The sequence below is a fragment of the Pseudochaenichthys georgianus genome, chromosome 15, assembly GCF_902827115.2.
Source record: "Pseudochaenichthys georgianus chromosome 15, fPseGeo1.2, whole genome shotgun sequence".
NCBI classification, from domain to species: Eukaryota; Metazoa; Chordata; class Actinopteri; order Perciformes; family Channichthyidae; genus Pseudochaenichthys; species Pseudochaenichthys georgianus.
Window position 1 is genome coordinate 23,290,745 of NC_047517.1, and position 15,067 is coordinate 23,305,811.

At 43.2% G+C, this 15,067-nt stretch overlaps 1 protein-coding gene across 5 annotated transcripts; it reads left to right on the top strand.

Annotated features, from left to right (window-relative positions):
* Positions 1–200: 200 nt before the first annotated feature.
* On the top strand, positions 201–14,965 carry arhgap22a (Rho GTPase activating protein 22a). Of its 5 annotated transcripts, none has more exons than XM_071205574.1 (11): positions 201–377; positions 604–707; positions 5,694–5,890; positions 6,675–6,762; positions 8,605–8,733; positions 11,858–12,068; positions 12,173–12,305; positions 12,389–12,462; positions 13,141–13,262; positions 13,371–14,361; positions 14,450–14,965. In XM_071205574.1, the coding sequence occupies exons 2-11, from the start codon at positions 611–613 to the stop codon at positions 14,667–14,669; spliced, it is 2,262 nt and encodes a 753-aa protein (XP_071061675.1). In that variant the 5' UTR covers positions 201–377; positions 604–610; the 3' UTR covers positions 14,670–14,965. The 5 variants fall into 5 exon arrangements, with proteins under 5 accessions (XP_071061675.1, XP_033956504.1, XP_033956506.1 ...); XM_034100613.2 differs by having other exon boundaries at positions 609–707; XM_034100615.2 differs by having other exon boundaries at positions 201–373; positions 609–707.
* The last annotated feature ends 102 nt before the right edge of the window (positions 14,966–15,067 follow it).

Below are 15,067 nucleotides of genomic sequence, written 5' to 3' on the forward strand. Positions count from 1 at the left end.
AACATCAAAGCCTTTTATCACACACGGTTGGTAGTGATACATCAAATCCCTATCAGACAGAGCATTGAATTTCACTGTGTTGTCTGAAAAATGGACGGTATCAACATCTGAAGGAGAAACTCATAATGTTGTTTAAACAGAAGTCAGCAGTTTTCACTTCTCCATCAAGGCAGCTCACTTCCCTGGTGAGAGACGGACTGGTAAATCCAGAAGAGGAGGACAGTGGGAGAACATCGCACAGCTGTGTTTTATTTCTCTGTAAAGCAGTACCTACCACAGCAGCTGCTCGAGACTGAGTGAGCCTTTCTTGTGCAGCACAGAGGATCTGGCTCCAGATTCTGAGTCGTCTGGTCTGCCAATCCGAGATGACATGGCAAGTAATACTACCATGACTGTCTTTATTTCCTTCCTTCTTTAAGAGTCTGTTCACATCAGCATATTTCAGGCGCGCGTCATTGTTGTGTTACTAATGGCAGCCATAGTGGCCCCTTCTCTTTGGGTTTGTGAATGTCATATGATTTGATTCTTAGTGATTATCAAATAAGCAGAGGACTGAGATGTCAGTATTGCCATTGTTCAGACCCTGAGTGTGTGTGTGTTGAGGCTAGAAATGGCCCCAGTGGAGAGGGATACACTGTGCAGCGGGTTCACTGCCATGAAACCATCCAGGATTCCTTCGACCATCGGCAAACCAAAGGAATGGGCAGGTGAAGTTCTTTTTAAGTTTGTTTTGAAACAATTATAATGTGTCAAGCAAGGTGGCCATCAATTGTGTTGCTTTTGATCCCACTTTCTGAACTCTAATAAACAAGTGCGCTATAATTGTATTCTATTTTGGTCTCTACACCATTGCTATATATCTATCTGTCAGGGTACGAGCTCTTTAAATTCTGAAAATGTAAAGAATACTCTATACGCTACTCCTTTACAAAGCCTTTATCATGAGGTGTATGACCATGACTATTTGTCATTGATGGTTATGTGCAAGCTGAGTAGGTTATTTCTTCAGATGAGAACGCTCAGTCAGCAGTGTCCACGTACTGCATTTTTTAATTCTCATCCAGCCTTTTGAACTGCAGCATGTATTTGCTTTAACACATCCGCTGCAACCCTTTCAGGCTGAATAGGAACAAGAACTTGAGTGCTGTGGCTTTCATCGCACAGATTGCTGAGTGACTGAGTAGTGTGGCATTTCCCCTCAGACAATAAATCTTAGCCCGAATGAGTCGGGATACTAAATATGAACAGTGGAGTTTTGTCAGTTTTAAACATACCATATGTATCAAACATCTGCCATGGATTATTGGTAATACTGACAATACCAAGACTTGGACACTTACTCTGCATCAAACATTTAGTGGTAGAAATGGTATCAGTAAATCAAATGTATTGATCTGAGGTTGTACTTCAAGTACAGAAGAGACCATAATCAAATCTTCATGAGCAAACAGCTGAAGGGATGGTGGAGACTGTGGAGCGATGTAAATAAATGGGTGACAAAACAGAGGACAGACAGCCAGACATATTTATATATGGTGAGAAATTGATATGGAGAGTGTGCAGCAGAAGGCAGAGAGACGGATAGCTGAGGAGAGGGAGCGAGAGAGGGAGAGTGGGCAGGGCTCTAGGTATGTGAGAACAACAGTACGCCGGCCAGTGGGGCAGACAGGGGGAGTGAGAAGAAAGAAAGGAGGGGAGGAAGTGGAGATTGTGTGGTTAAGTGTTTGGAACCGTGTGTGTGTGTGTGTGTGTGTGTGTGTGTGTGTGTGTGTGTGTGTGTGTGTGTGTGTGTGTGTGTGTGTGTGTGTGTGTGTGTGTGTGTGTGTGTGTGTGTGTGTGTGTGTGTGTGTGTGTGTGTGTGTGTGTGTGTGTGTGTGAAATCAGAAGGAGACAGGGTCCAAGTGCAAGACAGTGAGCCGGGGAGAGAGATGCTCGGAGGATGAGGAGTAACAGGGCGAGGCAGCAGCGAGAGGCTCTGAATGTGTGTGCGTGTGTGTGTGAGTTTGTGTGTGTTTGAGGAATAGTGTGTGAACAGAGGGATGCAGTCATGTCTCTGTGAGAGGGAGCAGCACAGCAACGGTAACCATGCTGAGCCCCAAGATAAAACAGGCACGCCGGGGTAAGCACAGTCCCTCCTCCCCTTTCTCCATCCCTCCATCTCTATTTATCTTAGGCTTTTTTCTCTCTCCAATCCATCTCTTTCTCTCCCTTTCTCCTTGTCTCCCCATTCATCTTTATTAAGCTCCTGCTGTCTTTTTAATAATGTGACATCAATATTGTCAGTGCTTTCCATGATGATGACATCAGAAAGGTGGAGCAGCGCCATATTAGTAGCATTGGTGTCATTCAGCATCCCAGTGACTATTGTTATCAGTAATGACCTGAGTTTTCCTGCATGTTCTGAAGTGTTGAGGCTTTATCTTCCATGTACAACTCACTCAGTTAACATGCTCTACTACAGAGTGATGTAATCATGCGTGTGACTTGATCATGCCGTCCTGATTCAGAGAAGGAGGTACTATAGGTTGTGGTGAACATGGCTGCTGTAAGGATAATCCTCCCTCACCTACCTAACAATGGTCTGCATCCTGACCTGTTCACACCTGTGACTACGTCTGTATTTGTTCAGGGTTTAGTGTGTTAGCTTGCCGTGGTTTTGAAAGGGGACTCCAGATCAGAGGTGGTGAGAGGAATGCAGGGCTCTCCACTCCTGTAAGTCACAACAGCTGATTGTCAAACATAGTTCCCCTAAAGCCGCTGGTGACCGCTGAAGTTGGGAGGGCACATATACATGCCTCTCACGTGACTGCGTGAAGATAAATAATGAAGCAGTAAATTACAGGAACTACTCCTTGCACTGAGATTATCCTGAGTTAATACTTCTAGTTAGTAGTTGTTGCTATGCGACACACGCATGCTTGTGGAGTTGTGACAGTTGGCAACTTATCTCCTGTAAACGGACCAGTATTGTTTGTATTGAGAGATTTTCCCTCTGATCTCCTTGAAGTATATTAGCTAGCAGCAGCTTCAAGAACCCATACTTTTGTGTGTGTGTGTGTGTGTGTGTGTGTGTGTGTGTGTGTGTGTGTGTGTGTGTGTGTGTGTGTGTGTGTGTGTGTGTGTGTGTGTGTGTGTGTGTGTGTGTGTGTGTGTGTGTGTGTGTGTGTGTGTGTGTGTGTGTGTGTGTGTGTGTGTGTGTGTGTGTGTGTGTGTGTGTGTGTGTGTGTGTGTGTGTGTGTGTGATGGGGAGGAGAAATGGCTTTTCGTTCTCCTTCATGAACACAGTTGAAGATTGCAGCCGCTTCAGTTTTCTTGCCACGTTTTGTGCACTTGCCATCTCTAATTTGCTGTAATGGTATCCTCCTTTGATTAGATTCCCAGCTCTGCTCTGCTCTGCTCTGACCCTTTTATGCAGCATCACAGAGCATCACAGCGCTGGATCTGCACTTAAGCTTAGATACTAGAGCAGAATCCTGAAGCAGTCGTAGACTCTTACGGGAAGTTGTTTGTAAACCATTAAATCCTTTTCCTCATGATATCCTTAGAGAGACCCTGTTCAAACTGATACAACACCAAGTTCATTGTAAATATTGCAAAATATTATTCTGGTCTCATTTATATGTTAGTTAAAAACATTAGGATCTGTGTTGGAAACTATATGTAATGATCTAACTACTTGTTAAAGTCTAATAAGATTAATTATACAAATTAATTACGTAATTAATTTTCTGGTAGTAAGAAAGCATTTGGATTGAATATCCAAAAGTCAATACCTATGGTGAATCAAAGAACCATCGTACCTCAATTCAAGCAGAGTACAATTGTAAGAGACTACACTGAAGACCATCCGTGTTATTACATTTCAGAGGTATAAACAGCTTTTTTCTATGCATTTGACATCTTTACGATATAAGAAGTGTATAATCAAAACTATAATGATCTGAAATTGGGAAGCAGTGTAATAGATGTAATTGCCCAACAGTAAATAAAGTAGTTTAATGTGTATCCACTTCAGATATGCATTACAGCAAAATGCTACAGTAATGTATCCTTAATATTTCATGTAATATAATGTAACACTGACTGGGCCCGTTTTTCTGCTGTAAAATAATAATGAGTATTCACTTTTGATATTGCAGTGGAGGAATGTCACAAAGCACATTTAGTTAGATACTAAGTACACATTGTAGACAATGTACATAACTTAAGTTTTTCAATGTTATGCTTTACTTTATACTACTACTACTACTACTACTACTACTACTACTACTACTACTACTACCAATTATACGACTACTACTTCTACTACTATAACTACTACTACTATTTCGTTACAATTCAAAGATAAATATTTACCCCAGTGGATTTATTTGGTTAAGATTTTTACTAACATATGATTTTCCTTTTATAAAATATTATGCAATGTTACAGATTAACCTACCCAAAGTATATAACTTCGTTCAAATCAGCTCTACCTCAGCCAACAGTATTTTATAGCCAACATATTCATTCATCAGTAGCTAACAGCTATAAGCTTATTACTGTGAAACACCAATAGGAGCAATTTTCTTTTGATTTTACTTTTAAGTAAAATTTTCAAATGTTTTTTGGCACTTTGACTTGTCATTGAGTATCATTGTATTGTGGTATGGTAAGAGTAAAGGATACCTTTGATGTAATGCACTTTAATTTAACAGTACATCAATTAAAGATAACAGTTGGATCATTGTACAACCAATAATCTTGAGCTGACAGTAAACTAAAAAACAAGTTCCTCTCTCAGGTGTTGTTCCTCTTAAAGATTAACAGTATATGACCACATCTTGCCACATTAGTCGATCCTGCTGCGCCTACTCCTGCTGGCATACAGTCTTATTAATGACTGTTTCACGTGGTCTCTTTCCAGCAATCATGACTCTGCAAATGAAGGACATTCAGAAAGGAGAGAAATAAAATGGAGAAACCAGACATAGAGCTATAGCTGATAAGCAGAGAGAGAGATGAAACAGGAGATAGATTTGAGTCGAGGCCCTTGCAGATACCTTCCCTGCTGTCCTCAGCAGAAAGCAAGATGCAATTAACAAGAAAAAATAAGTCATTGATTTTACTCTCCTCTCCTCCTGCCTTGTGTTTATCTCTCTTCCCCCTCTCTCTCTCTCCCTCCCCATGACTCCCCAGGGATCGCTCCACTGTCACTGTTTATTCTCTATACATTTAGCACCTATATGCTAACATATAATCCATGTTTATAATCATTCTGTAGCAGTTCAAGCGCAGCCTGATCCAAACAAAACTCCTCTCCATACCGCAATGGAAATGATATATGCCTTTAATAATATCTGAAACACATGATGAAATGTAATGGAATAGACAGATGGATTTGATCTTAAAGCAGGATGTATTCACTGCAAAATGGAGGCCATGCCCCTGTAGATTGACTTAAGAGGAAATATGGATGCATGGTAAAGCCTGTGGGCTTAGCTGTATCCAAGAGAGACTTCTCTGAATAATGATCTAGGATTGTCAATGGGTGAATTATTTTTAGAATAATATCAAAACAAAAGAAAGGATATTTTCTGTCGTAATGTAACTCTCTTTATCTTTATTTCTCGCTGTCTCCTTCTCATTCTGATGCTGGTAATCCTTCACACTCTCCTTTCTGGCTCTTTATCTCTATGTGTGTGTCCATGCAGCACGGTCTAAGAGCATGGTGCTTGGAGAGTTATCTCGGATCTCCAGGCCCTGCTCTCCTCTGGATCAGGAGAAAACACTGAAGGCAGGATGGCTAAAGAGGCAGCGGAGCATCATGAAAAACTGGCAGCTGCGTTGGTTTGTCCTGAGGAACGAAGCTCTGTATTTCTACAAGGACCAGGATGAAACCAAGGCACAGGTGACATTCACTAAATAACACATTCACAAGACAGTTACCTGGTGACACCTGTTTTCCTAAGAGGCTGCACTGCCTTGTGTTTCTAATCATATTGGTTAGAAGCGTGATGCATATTCAAGCTTCATGAATTTATCTGTTTATTTCCCCAAGGGCCAGTTGATCCACCGTGTGTTCCCTGACTCTGAAAATAGCTTATTGATTCTTTTAAAGCAGGCGACAAAATACATGTTGTAGCCCTCAAGTAAAATGAAGGAGTTTTCTGCATTATGCATCACTGAGTTTAAAAGCTACATGCTCTAATCGGTATATGTGTTGGTGCCGTATACTATAGTTGGAGAAATATTCATTCAAACCCTTAAGACCACCCACACTCTCCATTAAAGTCATAGTATGTTGTGATTGCCCTGACACACACTGATAATGTGGTTACAAGCTGCCCTGTGGTTCTGCTATTAGCACTTGGTAAGTGACCATTGACCCCCTATGCTGGAAGGATGTAGAGTACAGGAAGCAGCAGAGGGATAAATAGATGAAGAGATGTTTCCCTGAGTCATCCCTCCCTCCATCATCATTACATCCCTCTTTTGGACGGATGCCCAGTGCTCAGTGTATTCAGAACTCTACAATGTTTAACATGCACTTCACGTCTAAGTCCAGAACCACTCATCTATATCCTGTTTGGCCCACGAGTTCTGTTGATACAGGTGTTTTCCTCCTGCCTGCCCATCTGTCAGTCTGCCTTTCTCTCTGCCTCTCTCACACCTTTCTCTCCTTTCTCCTGCAGGGTTGTATTCCTCTTCAGTGCAGTCAGGTCAATGAGCTCCCTGCCAATCAGGACGAGCCTGGTCGCCACCCTTTTGAAATTGTTCCAGGTGAGTTGGCATGGTGACAACTCTGCTTGTAAGGAAGTGCGTGAGTCTTGTTCAAGTGACCTTTTGTTAAAGGGTCACAGACAAACACTTTTTTGTTTTGTTAAAATTGTGTATTATAAAGCACATCTTATATATTTTATACATCTCCCACCAGTACAAAAACTTGAACACATTTTGAGTTTTCAGTGTTTATAATGTGATAAATCCCCAAATACTTCAACATCAGTGCATTTCCACAACCACTAGAACATTATCCCAATACCAAGTGTTCCGTTAATTGCAGGAAGTATGTCTCAGTGTTGCTTGAAATTGAGATCATACTGTAAATACAGCATGCCATATCCTCTGAGTAAACTCTGTTGGCCCCGAATCAAAGTGATGGATGGAAAATAGAAGTAAATCAATATAAGTCACAAGCTGTAACGCATGCATAACATTTGCAAAACAGCAGAAAATATTTGATTTCCATGGCCATGTGTCTCAATGATTCAACAACAGCTTAATTCATATCTGCACTTGACAGCGCATGGTTGGCATGATGACTCAGAACCATGGACAGCAGAAAGATCAAAGGCCAGAGAAAGAAATGTTGTACTTGGATGGAGATGTAAAGATTTAAAAGATATGAGCCTTTTTGCTTAAATACTGGCTTTAATAGTAGTTTCTCTGTCTGTCACGGAAAAGCGTCTACGGTTATATCAACAGAGGTTCACCTGAAAGCATCCGTTCTTTTAAGGGCTCAACATGGGCCATTACCAGGTTGACTTACACCATGAAAGTTTATCCTGAGGATGGGATTTCCATTTAAAATGGTAGTAAGTATTAGCTTGGAGGCTTGGTTAATACATTGTAGAAACACTGTAACACCACTGTATTGAGGTACTTTTGAAAGCCAATTGGAATGATGAAAGTATTGCATAAATCCCCCTCTATGGCTTTACCTTACACATTACCTGTGTTTAGAAATACATGAATGTCAGCAGATTTAGCAGCTACTGCAGTGCTGCATAGTGGCACTGCCTATAATAATTGTCTGTTGCAGTTATTGTTTTTGATTATGTATGTGGCTTTTTTGTTAGTGTGCATGTTTGTGTGCGTCTTCACACAAACTGTACATGTAAATGGGGTAAAATAATGAAATACACTGATGTTACAGCTGAAAATATGCTGAGGTAAAGGATCTGGATGGAAGGAGAAAAGAAAAAGAGGCATGGTGCATGTTCTGCTGTCCACAGGGAACACTGCTCTTTCTGGGTCATGTATCACACACACACACAACACACCATGCAGGAGAGTCAAGGACTTAGTAATGAATGCAGGTTTTGATATATACCCTCCAGAGTAACCCCTACCAAATACACAAATGTCCTTATCTTTTGGAAAGTAGTCATAAGGTTTTCATCAGTACAAACAAAGTATAGCATAGTTTTTTAAATAGCCGGTTTGATGCTTTTATCTTCATCTGTGCTTCCACCTCTTCCCAAAACCCCATAAAGGGAGAGGATTTCACATATCCCTATTAAAGCTAAACTGAAATACACTAAAATGTCAAACCAAAATGTCCATCTGGGTAATGTCAAGCTGTGGACAGCCAGAGGCGGTGAGGCAGAGCTGCATGGCTGTGTCTTTGTACTTGACAGGAGTGCTGAAGCTAATAAGGTTATTGAAAATACTGATAGTTCTAGTTGGGCGAATTGACTTTTTTACAGATGATTCACTTTATGTGAACCGCAAAGTATATTTAAATGTGGTTCTGTGTATGAATCCACACAACACGAAGGCTTTGAGTTGTCGTTCTGTCCTATTGATCCAGAAAGTAATGAAATATGTCTGTGTTTTCAGGGGGGGCTGGAGAAAAGGATCGAACAGGCGTAAGCCACGAATCATTCCTGCTGATGGCCAACTCCCAGAGTGACATGGAGGATTGGGTCAGGGCCATACGTAGAGTCATATGGGCTCCACTTGGAGGAGGTGTGTTCTTAAAACGTATCCAGATTATTTTCTTAAAGTACCAATAAAGCAATGTATAACATCAGAATTCCAAAATCTTGGAAAACCACAAGTTTTTTATAATGTGTTGTATTTTAAAAGCTATCAAATAAATGTGGTGGAATCGGATACAAGAACAAGTAAAATATTCCATCCATAAAATAACATTACATTGGATTTAGCTGACGCTTTTATCCAAAGCGACTTACAATAAGTGCATTCGACCAGGAAGACACAACCTTGAAGAAAACAGAATCATATAAGTACATCAGGTTTCATAGAGCCAAGTATTTCAAGTGCTACTCAACTGGCTATAGATAAGCCAGTCCTTTATTAGTATATAAGTCCTCTGTTAGCAGTTCTTTGTTAGTAATTCTATTGCTCGAAGTGGAGTCGAAAGAGATGAGTTTTCAGTCTGCGCCGGAAGGTGTGTAAGCTATCTGCTGTCCTGATGTCAATGGGGAGCTCATTCCACCATTTTGGAGCCAGGATAGCAAACCCACGTGTTTTTGCTGATGGGAATTGGGTCCCCCTCGCAGCGAGGGTGCAGCGAGTCGTTTGGCTGATGCAGAGCGTAGAGCACGCGCTGGGGTGTACAGTTTAACCATGTCCTGGATGTAAGAAGGGCCAGATCCATTTGCAGCATGGTACGCAAGTACCAGTGTTTTGAAATGAATTCTAGCAGTTACCGGAAGCCAATGAAGGGAGCGGAGGAGCGGCGTGGTGTGGGAAAATTTAGGAAGGTTGAAGACCAGATGAGCCGCTGCATTCTGGATGAGCTGCAGAGGTCGGATGGCACATGCAGGTAGACCAGCCAGGAGGGAGTTGCAGTAGTCTAGGCGTGAGGTGACGAAAGCCTGGACCAGAAGCTGGGTCGCTTTCTGGGTCAGCTGGGGACGTATCTTCCTGATTTTGTAGAGCGTGTATCTGCAGCAACGGGTTGTAGCAGCGATGTTTGCAGTGAAGGACAGGTTGTTATCTAGGATCACACCCAGATTCCTTGCAGTCTGAGTCGGGGAAACAACAGAGGTGCCGATGTTGATAGTCAGGTCAAGAGTGGGACAATCTTTTCCCGGAAGGAAAAGCAGTTCAGTTTTGTCAAGGTTGAGCTTGAGATGATGAGCGGACATCCACTGAGAGATGTCAGCTAAACAAGCAGAGATGCGTGCGACGACCTGGGTCTCAGAGCTGGGAAAGGACAGAATTAATTGGGTGTCATCAGCGTAGCAGTGGTATGAAAAACCATGCGGGCTAATGACAGATTCGAGCGAGTTTGTGTACAGGGAGAAGAGGAGGGGACCAAGAACAGAGCCCTGAGGGACCCCTGTAGTTAATTGACAAGGGTCGGACTCGGACCCTCTCCAAGTTACCCTGTAGGTACGGTCTTTGAGGTATGAGGTGAGGAGGGAAAGTGCAGAGCCTGAAACTCCAAGTTCTTGGAGAGTGCGAAGGAGGATCTGATGGTTCACCGTGTCGAATGCAGCAGACAGGTCCAACAGGATGATGACAGAGGAGAGGGATGCTGCTTTAGCAGTGTGCAGTTCATCAGTGACAGCAATGAGAGCAGTTTCTGTGGAGTGGCCTGCCTTGAAACCAGACTGGTGCGGATCCAGAAGGTTGTTCTGATGGAGATAACAGGAGAGTTGTCTAAAGACAGCACGTTCAAGTGTTTTAGACAGGAACGGGAGGAGAGAGACAGGCCTGTAGTTTATAACATCAGACGGGTTGAGAGTGGGTTTCTTTAGGAGAGGGTTTACTCTTGCCTCCTTGAGACTGTTTGGAAAGTGACCAGAAGTTAGAGAAGTGTTGATGAAATGGGAGAGAAAAGGTAGAATATCAGGAGCGATAGTCTGAAGGAGGTTTGAGGGGATAGGGTCCAGAGGACAGGTGGTAGGGCGGGCAGAGGTAATGAGGGTAAGAACCTCACTTGGCGAGAGAGGGGAAAAGGAGGTTAGTGTGCGGGTGGAAGGAGGGTCTGGTGACCCATCGGTGAGTAAAGGTGAGTCAGAAAAAGAAGAGCGAATATCATCAACCTTTTTTCAAAGTGGTTAACAAAGTCGCTTGACAGAAGTGAGGAGGGGGGAGGGGCTTTGGGGGGGTCCAAGAGGGTGGAGAAGATGGAAAATAGTTTTTTAGGATTGGAATAGGAAGATTGGATCTTATCTTGAAAGAAAGTGCTTTTTGCCTGAGAGATCGAAGCAGAGAAAGAGGAGAGGAGAGCCTGATAGGTTAGGAGGTCGTCGCGGTGTTTGGATTTCCACCGTTTCCGCTCTGCTGCCCTAAGGACGGTTCTATTAGCACGCAGTGCTTCATTTAGCCAGGGAGCAGGAGGGGAACTGACGAGCCTGCCGAGATGTGAGAGGACAGAGAGAGTCCAGAGAGGATGAGAGAGTAGAGAGGAGAGTTTCCGCAGCAGAGTTTGGAGGCAGGAGTTGGAACGAGTCAGAGGAAGGGAGGGCTGAGAGCACCGATGAGGCAAAGGTAGAGGGGGAGAGGGAACGGAGGTTACGGCGGACAGGTGCAGGATGAGAAGAGATTAGTTTGTTATGTTTGGAAAGGGGTAGAGAGAATGAAATGAAGAAGTGATCGGATGTGTGGAGCGGGTTTACAGAGAGGTTAGAAGTAGCGCAGTTCCTTGAGAATATGAGATCAAGGACATTGCCAGCTTTATGAGTTGGTGGGGATGGAGACAGTGAGAAAGCAAAGGCGGTTAACAGAGATGTTAGTTCGTCTATCTTCCCCGTCTGGAGGTTGAAGTCTCCGAGAAGTACAGCGGGAGGGCCAGTTTCAGGGATGTGTGAGAGGAGATTATTAAACAAGAATGGTACTTACAGTGGTTGCTGCGTCAATAGGTATTGTCGCCACCGGGTCAAAATGCACACATAACACGGATACGTCATCTTCAATAACCTAATTGTACTTAGGGTACTAAATGTTCTCCCTACAGCAATGGCATACACACAAAAACACATGTCCACATACAACACTTACTTACAATAATAAAGCAAATCAACTATTGTTGCTTTAAAGACTGGACTTCTTGCGTACACCTAAGAGAACTTTCTGAGCGGTTAATGATTGGTGTTCATTTTCTGTGTGGCTGCAGGTGTCTTCGGGCAGCACCTAGAGGAGACAATGTTATACGAGGCTCAGTGTGGAGCGCAGCGACCGGTCCCTTTGCTGGTGGAACAGTGTGCGTGTTTCATACGTGAACATGGGCTCAAAGAGGAGGGCCTTTTCAGGGCCCCCGGACAGACCAATCATGTTCGAGAGCTGCAGGATGCCTTCGACCGTGGCGAGAAGCCAGTGTTTGACAGGTGATGCAGTGGGAGAGGGCATTTTATATACAGCTGCATGCCAATTTATAATCCATGCTGGATATAATTCGTTAATCTATGTCCCCTCTCTCTGTGTTTTACAGTACCACAGATGTCCACACAGTGGCATCACTGCTAAAACTGTACATACGGGAGCTTCCGGAGCCTATAATCCCATTCCCGAAATACACACAGTTTCTATCTTGTGCTCAGATTCTTGCCAAGGACAAAGCAATGGTAGTTACATGTCTACTTAACAATGTATTGCTTGATTTCCAAACGGTTGCCTTGGCATTAAACTTGATTTATGTATGTTTAAGGGTATCATAGAGCTTGGCAAACAAGTGAAATGCCTTCCTCAGGTCAACTACAACCTCCTTATATACATCTGCAAGTAAGTCAATACTGTCTTGTTGTCTGATATCAGTAGCTGTTAAAGGAATAATTCACCCCTTACATGACCATTTTTATATCAATAATTCATGCAGTGTTACCTTCATTTTTTTTTTTTAAATATTCCACTATGACCAAAGATACTAAAACTAGAGAAAATGCATGGCTTGTGTGTTTTAAAAGTATGATTTTAGTCCAAATGATTTTGTGAGGTAGCAATCGTGGATACAATTTTACTCGAGCATGTTCTCAATGTTGGTTTCTGTCACTGTGGAAGCATGCTAGAAAAACAAAGTCTTACAAGTACAAGGTAACACAGGGTGAGCTAATACTGTACAAATGGTCATGTTGGCGGCAGTGTACTGTATTCCTCACTGATGTGACTATGAAGTGTTTTGTTCCTGCTGCTATGTCCTGTTCACTGTTTAATTGAAGATGTGTCAGTCTGTCATACAAAAGAAATGTCATTCATTACACCCACATCCTCGTCATCAGCGGAAGTGGCATCATTGATTGACTCTGAGTGTGAATCATTTCCTGTCTTCTCTGCCTTCTGCGCATATTTAAATACCATCAGCTAAACCCACACACCAGCCTTACATTTTTCTAGAAAGAAAGAATGAGTGGTTTATTGATGTGGCATGATCTTTTTAATACGTTCTGGTTCTTCCTGGTTTAGGTTTCTGGATGAGGTTCAATCTCACTCCAATGAGAATAAGATGAGTGTTCAGAATCTGGCCACTGTGTTTGGACCCAATATCCTTCGGCCCAGAGTGGAGGATCCAGTTACTATGATGGAGGGTTGGTGATAATGCCAATACATGTTTACCTGCAGCATGTGACACTAGCTTGCTTCACAATCAATATTTATAATGTCATGAACAATGTGTAATTTGTCATTGTAAACAGGAAGTTCCCAGGTGCAGCACCTCATGACTGTGCTGATCAGTGAATACACACAACTTTACCAAAGGAAGCAGCCGGAAACTGAGGCCAAGATTCCCCCAAAGCCTCAGCAGAGTCCGACACAACGCGGCAAAGCAGAATGGCTCTCACAACAAAACAATGACCCCCCACCTTCCAAAACCCCTGAAGAGGAACGCCGATCTTCCACCCCTTCAACAGAAAGTAAGCCAACTGCACCAAGCCCAATTACAACATCAGAAAAGGTTGAGGATGGTCAGATTGAAGAAAAGACAAAGGGTGAGACAGAAGTGAAAGGGGATGAAAAAGCAGATGGTAAAACTGAAGGGAAAGGTGAAAATGAAGTAGCTATGAGCCCCAGTAAACAGTCTAAAGCCCTGCCCACGTTTAGGTGCTCCCTCAAAGGGGGGACAGCATCTGGGGTGCAAAGGGGGAAAATAGGGGGGTCTGCAGGGGATGTGTCAGCAGCTGGTGGGAGCAACTGGCTGATGAATGGCCTGTCGTCCCTCCGAGTTCACAGGCGCACCACCTCATCTGGTGAAAGACTCAAAGACACCCTGAAGGATTCAACCCTCTCACTGAAAGAGACCACTCTCCCTCTTAAGGACACACAGAGAGACTCTGATGAAGACTGCCTTCAGACACCCCTGTCTCACAGAGGCCTCCACCAATCCCACAGACTGTCTGCCTATGACAATGTTGCCCCCTCCAGTCTGAGCCTGCCTGCTGACACCTCCATCTGGACGTCCTTTGAGATCTCATTGGCCGAGCCAAAGGGAAGCGAAAAAGCAGTAATACTAGAACAGGGTAAAGAGAGCCCTACAGAGGTGAAGGACAGTACAAGTACTCTGGATAACACTGCAAGCGGTACTGAGGATGATATTACAGGAACAAATGAAGGTCTCGCCAACATGCTAACTGACCTCAAGCAGAAGCTGAAGAAACAGAGGACGAGTTACAAAACCTGCATTCGAAAGTAAGTATAAATCACTGATATATTATTTTAAAAATAAACCAGCATGTGTTGTTATTTATGACTTATTCTTCTTCTTCTCTTCTTTGAGGTTGGAGGAGTCTTGTTCTAAGTACCAGTCCCAAGTCAACCGCCTCGAGGAGGAGCTGGACCAGGAGAAGAAGAGGTTTCAAATGCTTGAGATCCGACTCAGGAACTCGGAGAGGGCACATCAAGACGCAGAGAACCGAAACAACCTCCTGCAGAAAGAGATGGAGGAGTTCTTCAAAACCCTTGGAGATCTGACCACAGGAGCAACACGGACCACCTAGCCCAGACCAACCTGCCTTCATCTGGTCCATAAGAGGAGGAGGAGCTAGATTACTTAGAAGACCAGTAAGCCCCAAAGCTTTGAAGACCAAATACCTCTAGTGCAGTACTACTTGCCATCGTGTCCTGTTTAGTACAGCCGTCTTGTGCCTACACTGATCAGTGCCGGTGCCAAACGAGAACTCCTCTGGACAAAGCAAGCATTTTATCATTCCGCAGAATTCCTTATTATACACTGTAGGTCATGTTGCTTCATATGTATTATCGAAGTTTGTAAAACAGCAAAAAAAAGGCTTTTCTGATGATATGAGGTAGTCTTCCCATGCACACCCTCCTTATTTCCCATTATAACTCATGAGAGAAACATTTACTTGACATTAAAATAAAGAACAATGAGACG